The following is a 17,842-nucleotide window of genomic DNA, read 5'->3' on the forward strand; positions in this document are numbered from 1 at the left end:
AGAAAGGATACAACTGCACAGAACAGTTTTGCTGACACTGCTTTGCCCACTACAATTTTTTTTAGATTATATGTGGTTAGATTAACACAGCACAGAACACTGCAGGACTCCTATCAACCCACTACTTCTGACAACTCACCAATTATGACAAAGGGAAAAAAAAAGGTAAGAGGCTCTGATTCTAGTAGAAATTGATCTGCAAGTGAGATTTTCACTTATTGTCTATGGGGACATTTTATAACAGAAGTGGTTTTGGCTTCTGGGGATTACAGTGCACAATGAAAACAAATGTCAAAGTAAATCCCCCTAAAAAAATCCACTTCTGGTATTGACCCTCAGACCTACCAATCAACCTTCCTGCCCTCTGCAGATTCTAAAATACCTTTCTTCATCTGAAACCTTTTAGAAATATTTTCTTCAACATAATCTTAAACTACTGGCTGAAGTTCAACACACGTTTCAGCAACACATATGGAATTTATCCACAGCATAAGGAACTTCCACAGGCCAAGGAAGGAAAATTCCTAACTGTCCATCCATGCTTACAATCTGAATTTGTATTTATATTATGCTGGAAATCTGAAGATAAGTACACTAACTGTGTCTTCAATAGTCTTACATGTGCTTGAGTAGACTATCCTGAGATTTTTAAGTATGCATTTCTAATCTGGTTATAATTTTTTAAATACATTGAACTACAGCATCACAAGTTTATTCATTTGTTTTTTTCTATTGCCCAGCCTCCGCTCAAAGTTGTGGCATTTTTATAGATTCATTATCAATGAGTACAGAAGAGCCTTTTGTTAAGCATCTACTAAAAATTTATGTTCAGCTCCATGAAAATAACTTTTCTTTAAAAAAATATATTTTTCCTAGATATTTACAAGAGAAAAAAATGTTTCCTGAATTGTGTGAAGCTTATAATATTCTGTATATTTTGTTGAAGGCTGAACATTTTTGACCTTGTAGTTGTTCCTATACTCTATCCTGGCAAAATCCACCTACAATTAGAGAAGCAGAGAAATGCTGAATGAAGTACCCATGAATACTCACTACTGCTCTCAATTGTGCACTTTGCTAAGCACTCTCCATTTCCTAGTGCATAACTCTTGCTTTATAAAGGTAAAATTAACATGAACACTAATTTTCTTATAAATTGACTAAACTTCAGGTTAACCACTCAAAGAAACTATAGTTTGAAATATATACACAATAAGAACATACAATGTCATATGCTAGTTTAAAATGAAGAGAATTATGTAGATATGTTAGAGAAAACTGCCATAAAATATTGACTTTCACATTTCTTCATATGTTCATATATTAATTTAATAGACTATGTAGAGAGAACTTAGCCAAAAATATTTCAAAAATTGCTCCTTGCACTTGAAGCTAACTCACTTGTTAAAAAGTATTTGCAACAGATTGAACAAATATATCCATTCATGAAAAAAAATTAAAACAAACTAAACAATTTAATGTGAAATTTTGGAAATAAAAATGTTGCTGAAATTATTTCTCTATGGGCTGCAATAGTAAACAGGACATCTATAGCACAAGACTATCACAGTATTGAATTTTAGATGCATCAGATGCATCATTACACTTCTGCTTTAATCATTCTTTGGTAAAATTAAGTTTTTAACTTAATTCTCACTGTTACCCCACCTTCTGAATTTGTCACTGAACTGGCTCCAACAAACACCTTGCACAAGGACTGAAGGATTTGGTGTAGCTGACTCTTATGCAGACTTAGTAAAAAAACAGCTTTTGTTTCAAAATATCCATATCTGATAGCAGCAATCTTAGGGAGAAGGAAGATCTTCACAAGCATTGCAGGACATATCTTATCCATCCTCTTGCCTCTGAATACATTTCAAAAGTCTGTCTATAATATATCTCATCTGTGTGTTCTGATTGCTCATATTATCAAGAAAGGAAAATTAAGAGAGGTCACCTCATTCCACTGATTCTCTGCCCTAAAGAATGAGAGGTACTGAGTAATTCTGCAATTCTACACATCACAGCTGGATCACAACTTACAATTCACACATGGAAATCACAGGGAGTGGTGTAAACAGGTAATATCCCTACCTCACCTTGCCTGCCATCCACAAAAATTACCAGCCTTTTAAAGACAGAAACATACAGAACCCTGAGAATTATTAAACACTGAGAATTATTAAAGCTGTCCAAAAAGATCTAGGTCCACCTTAGGACAGATGCTTCAATTAGAATTTACTTTTAATACAATAGGTCATGATTTTAATCTCTTAAAAGGTTGTGTTTTGTCACTGCATATGAATTTCAGCACGACTAATACAAAGCTGTGTGTTTATGCAATGAATTCTCTCCTGCCTTGTGTCAGCTCCTTCACTAATGCCTGTCTGCATAGCAGCCAGGACTGCTTCCTCTGTCTCTGAACTGATTACACTGCTCTGGTCATTTCTGTTTGCAAGACTTCATCTCACTCCCCAGCTTCCTCTTTTTATTTATATTACAGTATCAAAGCTTTTGAGACAATGCAGTAGGAAATACACTGCATTAAGAGAAGTCATAGCAAATTCACAGCAATATCAGATATAGCCCCTGTTTAGGCCATACTATTTTATAAGGCACAGAAATAACATACAGTAGTGTGCAATGCCTTGGGTACATTTTGTATTTTTAGAGCTATTATGAAGTTGAAAATTATATGGCAAAGCACACAGTGATAAATAAAGAAACAAATCCAGGGTTAAAGATTCTTACTGACTAGCTGTGAAACCTCTTGGGAGCTCAGTGATTAAGATATCACAGATATTCGCATGGCAAGAATCACAAAGCAGTAATATTAACTAGCCAGCTTTTTCTTTCTCTTTTTGACAGGACTTCCTCCTGATCATGTTTTAATCATTACCTAAGACTAAATTTCCAGCCAGTACAGAGCTATTGGAAAACTGGAACTCTTGCCTTGCCTCACTACATCCCATGAAAAAGTATGACTGACAAAATGAACTCTGTTTAAAAAGTGAGGTATTTACACCTGGAAAATGTACATGTGTACACAATCTGTTCCACAGTACTGCAGGCATAAACCATTGATCAAGCTGCCTGTATATGATATTTGAAATCAATGAGAACTACACATTGTCTCACTCAAAAACAATTTTGTAAGTGAAATATCTCTTTTCCGCATGTGAATTTCCAGCCAAAGAAAACCCAAGTTACCTCAAAGAGAATTGTGACAAATTACCCAACATTTAAAACATAAGGACAGTCAAAAACTTTGCCAGCAGATGAACTGGAAGAAAGGGGGGAAACACCCAGAAGCTGCAGATCAGGATAGAATAGGGTATTAAACCTATTAACTTTTTTTCAGGTTCATCCCTGCACCATTTTTTGTGACACATATGTATTGGACAGTTTGTATAAAATTTCCACAAGGAAGAGTTCCTAGACTTAGATCACTTATTGATGCATTACTTCTATGAAAAGCATAATCAGACAAAAGTTTACATTCTGTTCCATTTGAGGCTATGTCACAAGACAAATGGGAATATTATTAGTGCACCCCATTATTGCTTTCTCCAGAGATACAAAAAGACTTTGTTATTATTATAAAAGATTTGAAAATGAGAATCAAAACCAAATGCATTCAGGTTTTTAATGTTATGCAAATGTTTCCTTTCCCAATTCTACTGAGGTACCAGTGTTAGTGGAAGAAATGTTCCACACAAGAATCAAGAAAAATTAACCTCAGGGAATAAAATAGTCTCACATCTCTAACATTTCAAGGTCCTGTAAAGAGACTTGAAGAATTATGCACAAATCTGTGACATGATAACTATATATTTCTTAGCTCAGTGTTTCTCAGAAAGGCTTATCATTTTTAACACAGACCAAAATGAGAAAAATGAAGGCATGTTAGATACACCACTCTCAAAAAACTTCATGATAAAGTGTTCAAAGTCCAGCTCTCCTGCTGTGATGCTTTGTGTAATATATGACCATCATGTCTGGCAAGATTTGCACAGGTCTGCCCTTGATTTGTGTTAGGAAAGAACACAAAACCTCACAACTATTCTTCATTTCCAAGAATTAATCTGGCTCCCTGATGTTTCCAATTTTACAGTGATCCAAAGAGCCCCCAAAACCACACCTGAAGCATCACTCACAATTACAGGTGATAGCTAAGGGAGAGCAGAGTGAATTCCCTCCCCAGGCATCCCAGAGCACTCTCCATCACAGCAGTGGCCCTGGAGTGCTGAGATGGGGCCACCAGAGCCTCAAACTTGCCCTGCAAGCACTGACACTGGCAATGCACCAGCTTTGAGAGGCTTTTATCTGAAAAGATTGTGAAAAGTGTCTCCAATAGACATGCTGCTACAAGCCTCAGGAACTATCACATACTGAAGCTTCCAAGGAACCACCAAGGAACCTTCTGAGTCTGTTCACAGACATTAGAAAGCAGAGGAGCAGCTGGATGGGTGTAGCTTCAGCCCCTGCATGAGTGTCCATAAAGGGCAGCACTTGATGGCCTTGATTTGCCTGAAAAGTCCATGGACAGCCATGCTCACTTTCTTATTTCATCTTTTCCACTGCAAAAGGGACTGAGACTTGGCTGGAGTAAATGTAATTTGAGCAGTCTGACTGCTCTTCAATTCTCAGCTGAGCTTATCACAGCCCAGCCAACAGCCAGCTTATCACAGCTAGCCAACAAATACAGTCATTACATCAGGCCAGAGAATTTTAGGATACACTTTTCCCCTAACAGCTCAATACATCATTCACAAATGTAACAAGTACACTGTAGACACAAGCACTGTGTGTTCAAAATGCATATAAATGCAGCACTAAAAGTTGTAGAAGTTATCATGAACAGTAAGAAAAGGTGGTCAGGTTCCTATGGTTTACTAAGGTGTTAATTAGACATTTATTAAAGCACCAGCTAATATTGTTTTTAATTAGCAGATGCAGAGTACTCCTAGGAATTTTTTTTCAAAGTGTATCATGTATGTCACATCAGTTGTCTCCCAAAAAATGCTGCCTCACTTAAATCCTTAGATAACTGCCATTACTTTTTACACAACTCCATAAAGGAGGAAAGGTTTTCTTAAAAAATTATGAAAAAAATTTCCTTTCTATACCAAGACTAATTGAATGAAGCTTTAGAACTTGTTTGGCTTTTGAACAAGTCCATCACCTACTTATCAGATTCATATAACAAGACTTGATGCTGTCACATAGCATTTGTAATTACCTTACACATACAAAACAAATCAACTGTACCAGTGAAAAACTTTAAATAAAAGCACTTGCCTATCAGCTGAATAAATGTACAGCAGTCATGTCACCTGCACTGTGACATGACTATTCAATGTTCAGAGCATTTACCTTATTTGCAAGATTCACTATGGTGTTTTTGTAGAGCAACAAAACCTCACAAAATCTTGCAACTCCAGGGAAACCTCAAGTTTCCAGGCACTTCAGCATTAAGAAATGCTTGAGAAGAAATAAGCCAAGGAAATGTGGAAATCTTTGACAGAGGAAATACAACAACCATTTGCTGCAGCAAACTGGTAACAGCAGCTGATTGTCTGTATGGCAGAGAAGGCAGGATTATCCCTATCAGCAATCCAGCAGCACAGACAAGCAAGGCTCCCTTTCTCCTGATGTTCTTGCAGCTACTGGGAATGTAATATATTGCCTAATATATATATATTAATGAAAGTAATATGCTGAAGTACATGATTTTAAAATATTGACATTTTAAGGCATAATAACAAGAAATAACTGTCCTTGGTTAACTGGTGTTCTTAGTGTATAAATGCTTCACAGGCAGTGAATGGAACAGAAGAACTATAGAGCAGACAGGTATTCCCTTTTTAAATTCAAGCCATTCAGCCACACCACCTCCTTTTGATAGACCCAATCTCATCTCATGAGCAGAAACCTCCAATATAGCAGTTACATCAAGGATCCTGAGAATGGCTTCTATTCTCTAGTCATCACCCCACTGTAATAGATTTCAAAACAATACTGAAAAATAAGCTTAATTTATTCTCTTTATAATAGATATCCAAAATTATACTGAAAAATAATCTATTCCCTTTACTGAACGACTATAATTACAAGTAGCTGCTCAACACTGAAAATTAATTTTGATATATCATATTGCCAGACCAAATCCTTCACAAGCTTTTATTGCTCTATCCTGTGCAGTGGAATGCATGGTGATGCAATCAGTATGTAATGACCAAGGCTGTAAAGTAAACGTAATACTACACAGATGCATAAATAATGTATCATTTCCTGAACTTGATTTTGACAAAAAACTTCACCAACACGAGCCTAAAGAGAGATGTGGTGTTAATTTTTCCATTTTGCATATAGGAACACATGAGAAATACAACCATATGAAGCATGAGAGGGTCAAATTCCATCCACTGGAAATTTTCCAGAAACATATTATATTAACCAGATCAAGGCAAAATTCATATTTTGCACTGTAAATTGCCTATAAACACTGGGCATGGAGACATTGATGTTGTCAACAGAAATCAGCACTACTCTTCGTGGTTTTTCACAGTCAGATCTCAGAGAATGCTTTTTAAGTCAAGCATCAAATTTGTGGCCTTGAATACAAGTTCCCTGGTATGCAATGCATCACTTAAACAGATCAGTTTAAGAACATCCATTTCTCAACCACCAAACTCAGTAACTTACAAACTATAGAAATTCTCTTGGAAAAAGGCTCAAAGTCTATCTGAGATATAGAAGAGATATATTTGAACCTTTTCTTCCCAACTCTAAGAAAAAAAAAGTTGCTGATGTAGTAACTGTTTAGAGGACTTCAAATTCTATTGGTTTTTTTCCTCACCCTAAATAGTAAATACTTCATGGATACAACTGAGGCGAGTAGTGCATCCTCTGGTAGAGAAAGAAGAACCATCAGCTCTTTGTGGGAACAGAAGTGTATTTTCTTAGCAAGCTTTAAAAAATGGATAAATAAACTCACTTGTAAATGCTGAGAGTTGTCAGTCATATTGTCCTCTCGCCTACGAACTTCTTCCAACAGCTGTGCATTCTTCTTTTTCTCCAATTGCTGATTGTGCTTCAGATTGGCAACCTTCTTGTTTTGGTCCTTCATATGTCTAAGAATTGCACACACAAACACCCATTAGTGTTAATGACTGCAATTACTTCTTTTGCAATAGAGATTAATTTTGTGACTACAACACAGGACATCAATTCTCCAACAGACACAAGTTTTCCAAGCATCGGTTGCAACAATAAAACTTCATCTTGTTTCCAGGATGGTACATCAAAACAGCTTTCAATTATAGAGAGGTAAAGCAATTTATTTAGGCTTACAAGGTTTGATCCTTTCTATGATTCACTCACAAAAACAAATACATATTCTGAGTTCTATGCAGGAAAATTGTTGAAAGAAGGAGATTATCCAACAATCCGTACACACTCTGCATTCAGGGACAATTTGAATAGGTGCTTCAAGTAGCATTCATTTCAAAGGAGGCAGAGGGTGAAGGTGATGACTAATGTATGTTGTGAAATTACTTTTTGTAAAACCTGGACTACAAATACAGTGTTTAGGAGGATTAAAGTGTGATGGGGTAGAAGGTAAGGTCATAAATATGCCATGAAGAATAAAAGATGCTTTTACAAATAGCTTTGTACTTGACAAAAACATTTCTATCAATTTTAATAATGGGACCTCTTTCTACAAAAGATAATCAACAAACAAATGTATGAGCCATTCCTAAGGAGATGAAACAATCTTTGCCACACTTATATGTTTTCTTTTGTTAAGATTGTATTAATAAAAAAGAATTAATTGTTTCAATTTTAATTATCATTTATCGTGGAGGTTATTCATTAAGTTACCAAAAGGAATTCTGAGACTTAGCATATACCTTTTTAAGAAAGAAAGCAAACAAATTTTGTCTGTCAGGTAATGAAAACATATCCTTGCAGTAATACTTCCTACCTGCTTGAACTCCTAGATATTATTTTCCAGACTTTCTTTGACTTGGAGGAATTTATTCCCTTTTATCTATAAAAAATAAGTCACGTGCAAATTCCTAATGAGATCTACTCACTAATCCTATTGTGGCAAATGAAGAGAATATTATTCAATGCCCAAAAGGATCACTGAAAATCCCTCCTTTGCTTCCACATCAGAAGCAGTAAAAAAAGTTATAGAATACATTTCTTGCACAGATTTTATTATGCTAAAGAAACTGAGTCATTCAATATTTACTTCCATCACTGGTTTCTTTGTCCTACCAGGTTTCTTTCACTACTTATTTATGATGAAAAATTAACAATTAATTTGCAAATAATAAATACGCCATGGTATTAAAACTTCTTAAAAGAAACTTCATGCAAAAGTTCCTAAGTATAGCACATTAGAGAACATCCCATCAATTATAACTAAACACAAAGTACCATGAACTTGCCCAGGGGGGAAAAAAAGCATGGACAACTAGCTCAAATATGGGTTATTTGCTTGCAACTCCAAGTGAAAATTAGTTCCCTGTCATGAGTCTGTCTCATAATTGTAAGCACAGACTTACTCAACATAAAACCAAAATGAATATTGGAAAAAAACTACTTCCACAACTTCATATATAAATGTATTTGGCAGAAATTTTGGTGGTGCAACATGGCTTTGTGCTGTTAAAACATAAATTGGTTTCCAATCTCATGTTGAGTAAATAATAAATTCACTTGCATTTAATCTCTGTAAGAAGTCCAATTTTATGCCAAGGCTAGCTGCTTCTTTCATCACCCCTCCCTCACCAAGTTCCCATTTCACCCCTAAAACCACACTGAGAAGTAGAACATGGTAAAGCTACAAAGGAAAAACATCTGGTGCCTGTGATATGCAAAATCTTGGAGAGATGGAAATAAAAGAAAACTCTGTCCTTGATTCTCTTACTCCATAACTGGCTACATACCTATGGAAATGAAAAGAAAATGCTACAGTTGAAAAGCCCAGCTGAGGAGTTTTCTTTTAGGCTTGCATTAAAAGTGCTGGGGGAGTCCAATGCAGTAAATAAGTACAAAAACATATTTCCCACCAGCCTTTTTTTTTTTTTTTTTTTTCAATAGCAAGTATCAAATATAATCCTTGGTCCAGTAATTTTTGAGCTGCTTGCTCTGGTATGTTTTTATGTGGTTCTTCTGTTTCTAAAATGCTTTTGAATAAAATAGATTACAATAAGTAAAAAATATGCATGAGAAATAGAAATATATTTGGGAACAGAACCCAATCAGCATAAAATATCATATGCCATGACCATAGAGGATATATGATAAAATATTCACATAGCTTACTAGTAACAATGCTGATATGCACAGTTGAGTCTACATTACTCTTTATCATGTGGAATTAATTTCATTTGTTCTGCTACATTGCTTGAATTTAAAGCTCTAAGACCACAAAATTCAATAGACAATAAAATAAATAAAAGACTACTGCTTATGACATATGTCTTTAAAATCTGCAGTATATATTTTAGGGCTCTGGTCAGTAGAATTCCTCTTACTATCACAAGTTAATAATTTTCTGCTAATGTAGCATTTTCTGATAGTGTGATTGTCCCAGAGCAGGAAGATGAACTCCACAGCTCTCTCATTCTCCAAATGTGCAGTTACAGTTCATTTTGAAGTCAGGCATCTATTCTCTTTTAGGGTTAACTATATTATTGTGTTCTTTATATCTATTCTCTTTTAGGTTAATTATTTAACTTCTGAGCCAAACATTACAGTCATCCTAAGCTAGTTAAAACCCACCACTCTGGTGCATTTGTGATTTTACAAACTTCACAGAGCTGGAAAACCAGGCTACAAACCAGCTCTGAACACTCAAGTCCACAGCACACTGAAGTAGTGCCAACACTACATTTGGCTTAAAGAAATGATGTTATGAGCTCATAAACATTTAAGAAACAAAGCAGACTAAAAAGGCAGTGTAGATGACTAATTCTCTGCACAGATACTTAATCTTGGCCAACCTTTAAAAAGTAGGATTGATGACAGTTTTTCAGATAACAAATTTACATTTGTTTGTGTTCCTATGGTTAAAGCCAGTGAGCAACTGTTACAGAATATCTAGCAGCTTAGGAACACAAAATAATTCAGACTGAAACTAAACTGTCTTGAAAACAGGGCTAGAATATAAACATACCCTGAAAAGTGTAAAGTAAAAATTTTTTAAAATTTAAAAAAGGAAATTAGTTTTTTTCTTCTCCGGAATTACAAATTAAAGGATGATATCCTAGGCATCTCTTAATTCTTGATAATTCAATATCAGAGAAGCAGTATCCAGTAAAAATGCCATGCCACATAAACACTAGATATCAATAATATTAATAAAGAAGAGATGAACAATAGGAAAAAGAAAGTATTCTAAATAAAATCTTTTTATTTTTGTACATTAGATATTCTCTCACTCCTAAAGAAGAGAAAAAGATAATATAAAGTAACATACCCTTCTAGAAGCTACCTTAGTACTCATTAAATTCAGTTTATTAATTTGTTATCCCTAGATTAAGCCATTGCTTTTAACTGAATATTCATTCACCTTACATATGCCACTCCATAAAAATCAGCCTCTTCCTGGATCTTTCTGACCTGGGTAGTTTTTTACAACCTTTCTCAATACACAGAATGTTCCACAGTAATTAATTGCACCTCAGCTGGGCACTAGACTTAAAATCAGGAATCTGAATGACAGCAATGCCCACACCTGTTTTCCTCAGCATCCAACAATTTTTTGAGAAAAGTGTTCTCAGAATGTCAGTGCTGGAGTCAACAGCCTGCAGCAGCTCTGACTTCTCTGCTGCTGAAGAACCATCATCTACAACTGAAATATTTAGATACACTTAGTGTATCACAGATCCAAGCAAGACAGGAAAAGACAAAACATTCTCAAACAAAAATTTAGCTTTATCTCTTATGACATCCAGGCCAAAGGACTCAGAGCCCACCAATCCTCCTGAGCAAACAGCAAAATGCCCTTACCTCAAATGCACTTTTCTATTTAATCCTATTTAATCTAATTTCTATTTTATTCTATGCAATGTCTTTGTAGCAAACAGACATCAGTGCCATGGAGACCCTTCCCTGGACCAGCAGAATGATAAACTGCAAAGCAGCAGCACCCCTCAGTTCCTGCTGGGATGAATGTAACTGTAATAAATGCACTTTAACCACGTTTGGGGATTTTTCTTGTTCTGCAGTAGCACACAAACTGATCTCACAGGTCTAACTATAGGACATTTAATTCCTTTAGTTCAACTTTTTAAGACAATATTAAACACTAAGTTTCTACATATACATGAGTAGCATTCAGATTTTATTTTACAGTAGTGTGTGCTGTCTAACCTCCAGTGCTTTCATCTCTGATAGCTATAGAAAATCACACTATTTCATTAAATTCCCTGTTTTAATTAGCCACCTGGGTACCTTGGCCACAAAGCTGGTAATGTCAGCCAAAAATAAGTGTTACATGTTAGCATAGCCTTTACTCTCTTTCATAAAGGTTTTTCTTTTTTTCCCCCTCAAAGCATCCAAAAAATGCAGACATGCACAATACTCCCAAGAGCAAAATCTGTAACATTTTCTAAAGGAATATGTCTCTGCAATAATTTTAATCACTTTAAACAGCATTGCAATGGGACCAGCTGTCTGCAAGTCAATCAAAAAATTCTCCAGTGTGCTAGGAAGTTGTGTTCCTCAGCAAATAAAAGATAAAAAAATAGAGTGAAAAGAATGCTTTCAGGGAAATAAGCAAAAAAAAAAAAAAAAAAAAAAAAACCAACCCCAAACCAAACCAGCCAGAATCTATTTCATGAAATACAATGTATTTAAACAAGTAACTATATAAAACAAGAAATTCTCAAAAGTATGTTTAAAAATTTAATATAGTACACTTTTTTTAAATAAACATCCCAATGTTCTAGGCAAGTAGAGTTTTATCACCATCATTCCTGGAAATTATTATCTCTTTCACCTTTATAAATAGTCCACATTTCTACAAAGAATCCACGTATGTGATCAATGAAACAAATGTTAACACTTTACTAGGCACTCTGGGTCTCAGCAGCTAGTCATGCAGAAGACCTGATCCTGCAAATCCCAACCATGTGAATGCCCATTCCAAATTACATTACTTCCGTGAGACTCAGTAGAAATATTCCTAGCAGTTCAGTTCTTACTATCCCAAGAATCAGAGTCTATGCAGGCACTTCACTGAGTCATTACTAAACCAGCATAAGGGTAATGCTTCAAAATTCAGGTCTAATTTCATTGAAATCCAAAAGCCAGAACTTAATTAAGATATAAGCATGTTATAAGTATTGTTTCTGGCAATTTCATGGAATACAAATGCATTTGCAACTACCTATTCTAAATCTGGAAAACAAAGCTGGGTTGGACTCTAAGAGACCAAAATCACCACAAGAGATGTTAAGAGGGGTACTGACAGACACATTCCTGACACAAACAAGGACAATGTTTATTCACTTACAGCCCAGAGATGGATTTTTCTGTAGAAAATAGATATTACATGATAAGAAAATCCTCTACCTGTGACAGGCTGGATTTATAATATAACAAGAAAACAAATCTCGAACAAAAGCAATTTTTTCTAAAAGAAAAACCTCATGCTTGATGACTAAATTGATTGAATAAGCTAGAGTATAGTCACGGTGTTTTATAATATGGTAATAAAAAATAAATTACATATAAAATATAATATGGTGACTTTCTGTGCTGTCATTTGCATTTAAAACTTTCACATAGAATTTTTTTCTCAGTCAAGATCATATAACCTAAAGAATTATTAGTGTCCAAAACATCTTCTAAAATCTGCTGTCTCCTTATTCTTAGCTTTTCTTATTTTTCTTCTGTTAACTGACACAATTATCACACTGATAGCAAATTAATTATCTTAAATGAATAAACAAAAGCAACTATTTCAACCTTCAAGAAACTAATTGATCTATCAAATTTAAACATTAAAAGCAGAAATAGCCCTACAGTCAAAGACCCTTTAAAAAGCTCACAGATTAATACAGAACACTACATAGGCACGGGGGTTTGAATGAAAACTTCTTAAGGGAGAAATAAATAATAAATAAATAAATAAATATTCCTTGTTACACATACTCAAAACAAACAAAATCAAGACATTTTTACATGCCTATTGTCATAAAGGCCACATCACTTTGGAGGAATACTTCATCCCAAATTCCTTTCTTTGCATCTCTAACCCATTGCCATCCTATTGAAAAACAATCCTGTGTATCCTGTCTCAGCATTGCCCTTCTTGCCCTCATAATTCCAAAGCAGAAAATCTATCAGACCTTATTCCCTCTCTTTTTCCTTTTCTCTTTAAAATAACTGCATTTTCCTCTCTTCACACTGCAAATGGGCAGGAGCAAGAACTTCAACTCCCTTCACAATTGCTTAAAGTCCTAACCTGTACATAATCTATCTCATTTTCACAATTACGCTATTTGATCTTGAACTTAAAAAAAAATAAATCTATGTATATTGACATAAATTGAAGTAGCTCAGCTGTTTTGGCATGTCTATTACCATTTGATTGAGAAAGCAAGCTTGAGTGTCTGCCCCCTGGAGGGACAGGAAAATGTTGCCAGCCTGTGGCTGGATCTCCCCTGTTGCCAGGAAGGCTAACGGGACACTAAGCTGTTCCCAATGGAAAGAAGCTTATGAAAACCGGTTAAAATTTTGGTGCCATTTAAGCAAGAGAATTTGGAAACAGGTAACTCTAGTTAACTTTGGCCAAACTGACTTTAGATAATAAAGGCCATCATTTTTCACATGCCTCAGAAAATACTACCACAAGAAATTAATGTTATCTCTGACTGAAGAAGAACACTTGCTCTTCTTTCTGCCATTCACCTGATGCTGAGACTATGAAAAACTCCACATCACAGTTCATTTGCTCATCAGAACTGGGAGGTACCTCTCTGTGTTCTCTCCAGATATCTTTGATAGAAAGAAGTAGAAACAAAGTGACCAACACAAACATGAGACAAAAAAGTCATCCAAACCAAGTAACACTATTTTTCAAATATCTTTTTGAAAAAAAATTAATTCCTATATTCCTAATTCTCCAGTTGAATGGGAAAAGGCCATCATGCCCAGAATTATCAGTTAAGATAAATGAATTTAAGTATATTCAATGTTTTCACTACATTCCAGCTCCTATTACTGATAAGTTACATAGGTGTTTCAGTTTCACCCAAAGGAGAAGGCTTGTAGCCCACGGAGACCTGTAAGTCTCAAAAAAACCCTTCTTCCCATCCCCTTACACTCCCCTCCTTTTTAAATCTTATCATTTTTTCAATTGCCTGAAGGCTTCAGGTTTCTTAATAGTCATATTATGACATATTTTCATTGAGACAATTATTTTGCCTCCAAATGCACCCCAAAAACAATATTATTGTCCTGGGACAATCAAGAACTCTGCCTGGTAGAAATAAAGCAAGTGTCACAGAAGTCACTGAAACATTTCTCACCTCAAAAGCAAAAATGTGGGAGGAAGGATTTACCTAACACACACTCTGGGAAGTTTTCCAAAATCTTTATTTAAGAAGTGTTTAGTCTGACACAGTTCCCTCCAAAGCCCTGGAGAGATGCTAGAAATACCCACGTGAGGATAATGCATGAATGAAAGAGGCGCACTAAAATCCTGTTCCAAACTATGGTTCGTGGCACTTTGTCTCAACGCAGATCTGCACTGAAACCACAGAAACTCAGACCCAGCATTGCACTGCTGCCTTCCTCAGCACATTCCTGCTGGATGACACTTCACATGAACATGTGTGAAATTCGTACCAGAAGACTCATCTGTCACACATCTCTCTCGTACACCCAGGATTGTCGCACGTTTTCTTCTGAAGTTCTTCTTTAAAAAAAATAAAAAATAAAAAGCCCTGCTGATGACAGCACACTACATGAGAAGGATATTTGATCTGATTTAATATTGTAATTGCTTGCTCAGCTATTTCATTAATTGAGACCACTAGCAATAACTGTATCCAGTTACTGGTTTGACTGCAACTGAAATTTGCAACCAAGAAGTTGCAGCTCTGCTGCTGACTGGTCCATCAGGTCCTTCCAACCATAGCCCAGAAAAGCTTTTTTTCTTAAAAATACCAAACTAACCAAGCATTTCCACACAAACAAAAGAAGAGGAAAAAAAGCTCCACCACCTCGTGAGTCTTTCCAGTTTTTCTCTGCATCCTCCACAGCATGTCCAGCCCAGCCTGACAGCAATCAGCATCACACCTCCTCTGCAGCACTCCATGTTTCATTGCAATTTCCTCCTGGATCAAATCTTTTGACTGCAACTCCTGGCTCACCCTAGAAGTTCTCAGGAACAGCCATTATCATCCAATACATAAATCAAGCTTTCCATACTTCTGCAGTAACTTCTTCAAACCTCCAAATAAATCAGGTACACTTTGATGATTCTCATTTAGATATACAAACTTCCCCTTATTATAAACTCAGATCAGAGCACCATCACGTTGCCCAGGCACTTTGCTCCTGCACTGTGAAAGCAAACAATGAGTGGAAGCAGTGGTTCCACCAACAGCCCAATTCCTAAATTTAGTGCCCCTGTCTCTTTTCAGTCACAGCTTTTTGAGGGCAAGCTGTGCTATCTCACAATGATTCTTCACTCCCACACCCTCCACTGTGCACAGGGAATCCTGACACACTGAGCCCAGGCAGCCACTCTGCTCCCCAGCTCTGGGGCTGCTCTATGCACAGGGTCAAGAGGTAAAGAAATCTGCCCTCTGCATCCTGCCCCTGAGGAAAACTAGGGCAGGCAGCAGCTCTGGAGAAGCATAAGAAATATTGATGTCTTGAACCAGTAATTTTGAAAGGGAAGAGTAACAGCTCCTGCAGTTCTCTCTTCCTCAACACAGAGTTGTGGTGTCACATCCAACCAAATCCAAGGTTGCTATTTTTCCTTCAGCATGGTAGAGCTCTTTCCTCCTCATATTCATTTCATTCTGTATAACCATTTACTTTATGGAGTATTTACCCTCCAAATCAAATCTCAAAAAAAGCAAATCAAAAAGCAAAAGAAAAGAAAAACTGACAAATTTCAAAATATCCTCCCTTGTGTAAATAATTCCTTTCTATTTTAACCTTTGCATGGTTTCAGCAAACTGAAATGGAATGTACAGAACAATGCTGACAAGTTCAGGAGTGAGTGTGATGAAACTGAACAACAGTGCATCATCTTGTCCCATCTTGTCCCTGTTTGTATCTTTTTATTGTTCATTGCTATGATTTCTGCTTATTTTGGAATATAATATTTTCCTTTCTTTTCCCTTAAAGTAGACTACCAAAAAAATAAACTTTCTACTCTACTATTTCTTATAAAATGAACTTTACGAAAGTTTAAAACCACACGTAAAATCAGATCAATCTAAATAATCTCATCTCAAAATGTCATCTCTTTCAAATGTTTAAATGCTAAAACATTGATTCTGAATATGTAGCAAACAGACTAAAAGAGAATGACATGTCAGCCATCTGCCTGTTATCCAATGTGACAACTATGTTTCTCACTCAGAATAACCAGTCTCTCAGAAGAGTAATGTATATCACAGATTCTCTCAGTTTTCAGTAGTACACTATCTCAATTTCTCCAGGGAAGTTATCTTTGAACAACATATCACTCTGCCCTTGGAACCATCAACCTGACATTTGACAAAACTGTGGACGGCTTGTAGGTTAAATTTAAAACTCCATTGAACCTTCCCTTGCACATCTCACTGAGCTCTGGCCTCCCACAGAAACAATTAGGAAGGCCAGCAGCAGAGCTGGTGGGAAACTTTCTAGCACTGGTCAGTGCAATTCACATGGAAAAAATATCCATCTTCTCCTTATCTGCAGGTTAAAAAGTTTGGGGGGTATATAACCTGCTGTAACCTAAAGGTGTGGGGATGTCATTGTGCTGATGGTTGTACTCAGAATATTTTTATCTTGTACAGGCAGGTGCACATGAGGGCATTATGCCAATGTATTTGATTTTCTTGTTTGTCATCCTACCATTTTATCAAACAGATGCAGCATTTTTCTGACCATAACCTCATAGGAGTATGGATGACTAAAATGACAGCTAAGAACACACTGATCAGCAGAAATTATGGAAATTAATAAATCTGTTTCTTAAATTAAGTTTTGACCTTAATGAAGATTCAAGCTGAGAAAACTTAACACTTCACTGAATTCCCACAATAAATTCTAATCATACTCTACAACTTATCTGGGACTCTAGGGATGGAAGTTGGCAGGGTTATGAGGACAGTTTGCTTCAACAAGGTCAGTCAGTTTTTTAGGTCAATAAAACATAACAGAAATTGCACCTCCAACTGCTGAACAAATGTTTCTGCATACCAATCATCAAATTCCAGTGAAATCAACCATAATGACAAGCACATAGCATAATACCTTTCTTAAGACTCTCTTAGCTAGAGAGATTTTCAATCAATATTGAATATGCTCTGATAGAAATGCAAAATGGCCACATTCAGACAATAATTTCATCATGGCCAGCTCTATAATAAATGCATTTAATTACTTCTGGAAGAAAAAAAGATTTTGAAAATAAATTATTGAAGTATTTTCACAGGCTGGGTCTAATAATTATCCCTTCAAGCACATAATGTGCTTGAAGTGGATAGCAAATTTAGAGTTCATCCAATTCTTTACTGCAATCCATAAGCCTCAAATTTCAGAAACAAAACTTTCCAGCTGGAAAGTAACTTGTGATTGTGACGTG

General features: G+C 35.9%; 1 protein-coding gene across 4 annotated transcripts in view; it reads right to left on the reverse strand.

The window, feature by feature from the left end:
* Positions 1–17,842, reverse strand: part of ERC2 (ELKS/RAB6-interacting/CAST family member 2) — a 400,862-nt gene that overhangs the window by 224,593 nt on the left and 158,427 nt on the right. For all 4 annotated transcript variants that reach the window (XR_013775763.1, XR_013775764.1, XR_013775765.1 and 1 more), the window contains one exon: positions 7,001–7,136. Coding sequence is in view for 1 of the 4 variants with exons in the window: in XM_079317392.1 (XP_079173518.1) it covers positions 7,001–7,136 (136 nt within the window). In the remaining 3 variants the exon portion in view is untranslated. The remainder of the gene's footprint in view (positions 1–7,000; positions 7,137–17,842) is intronic.

This window comes from Erithacus rubecula (genome assembly GCF_903797595.1).
Source record: "Erithacus rubecula genome assembly, chromosome: 13".
NCBI classification, from domain to species: domain Eukaryota; kingdom Metazoa; phylum Chordata; class Aves; order Passeriformes; family Muscicapidae; genus Erithacus; species Erithacus rubecula.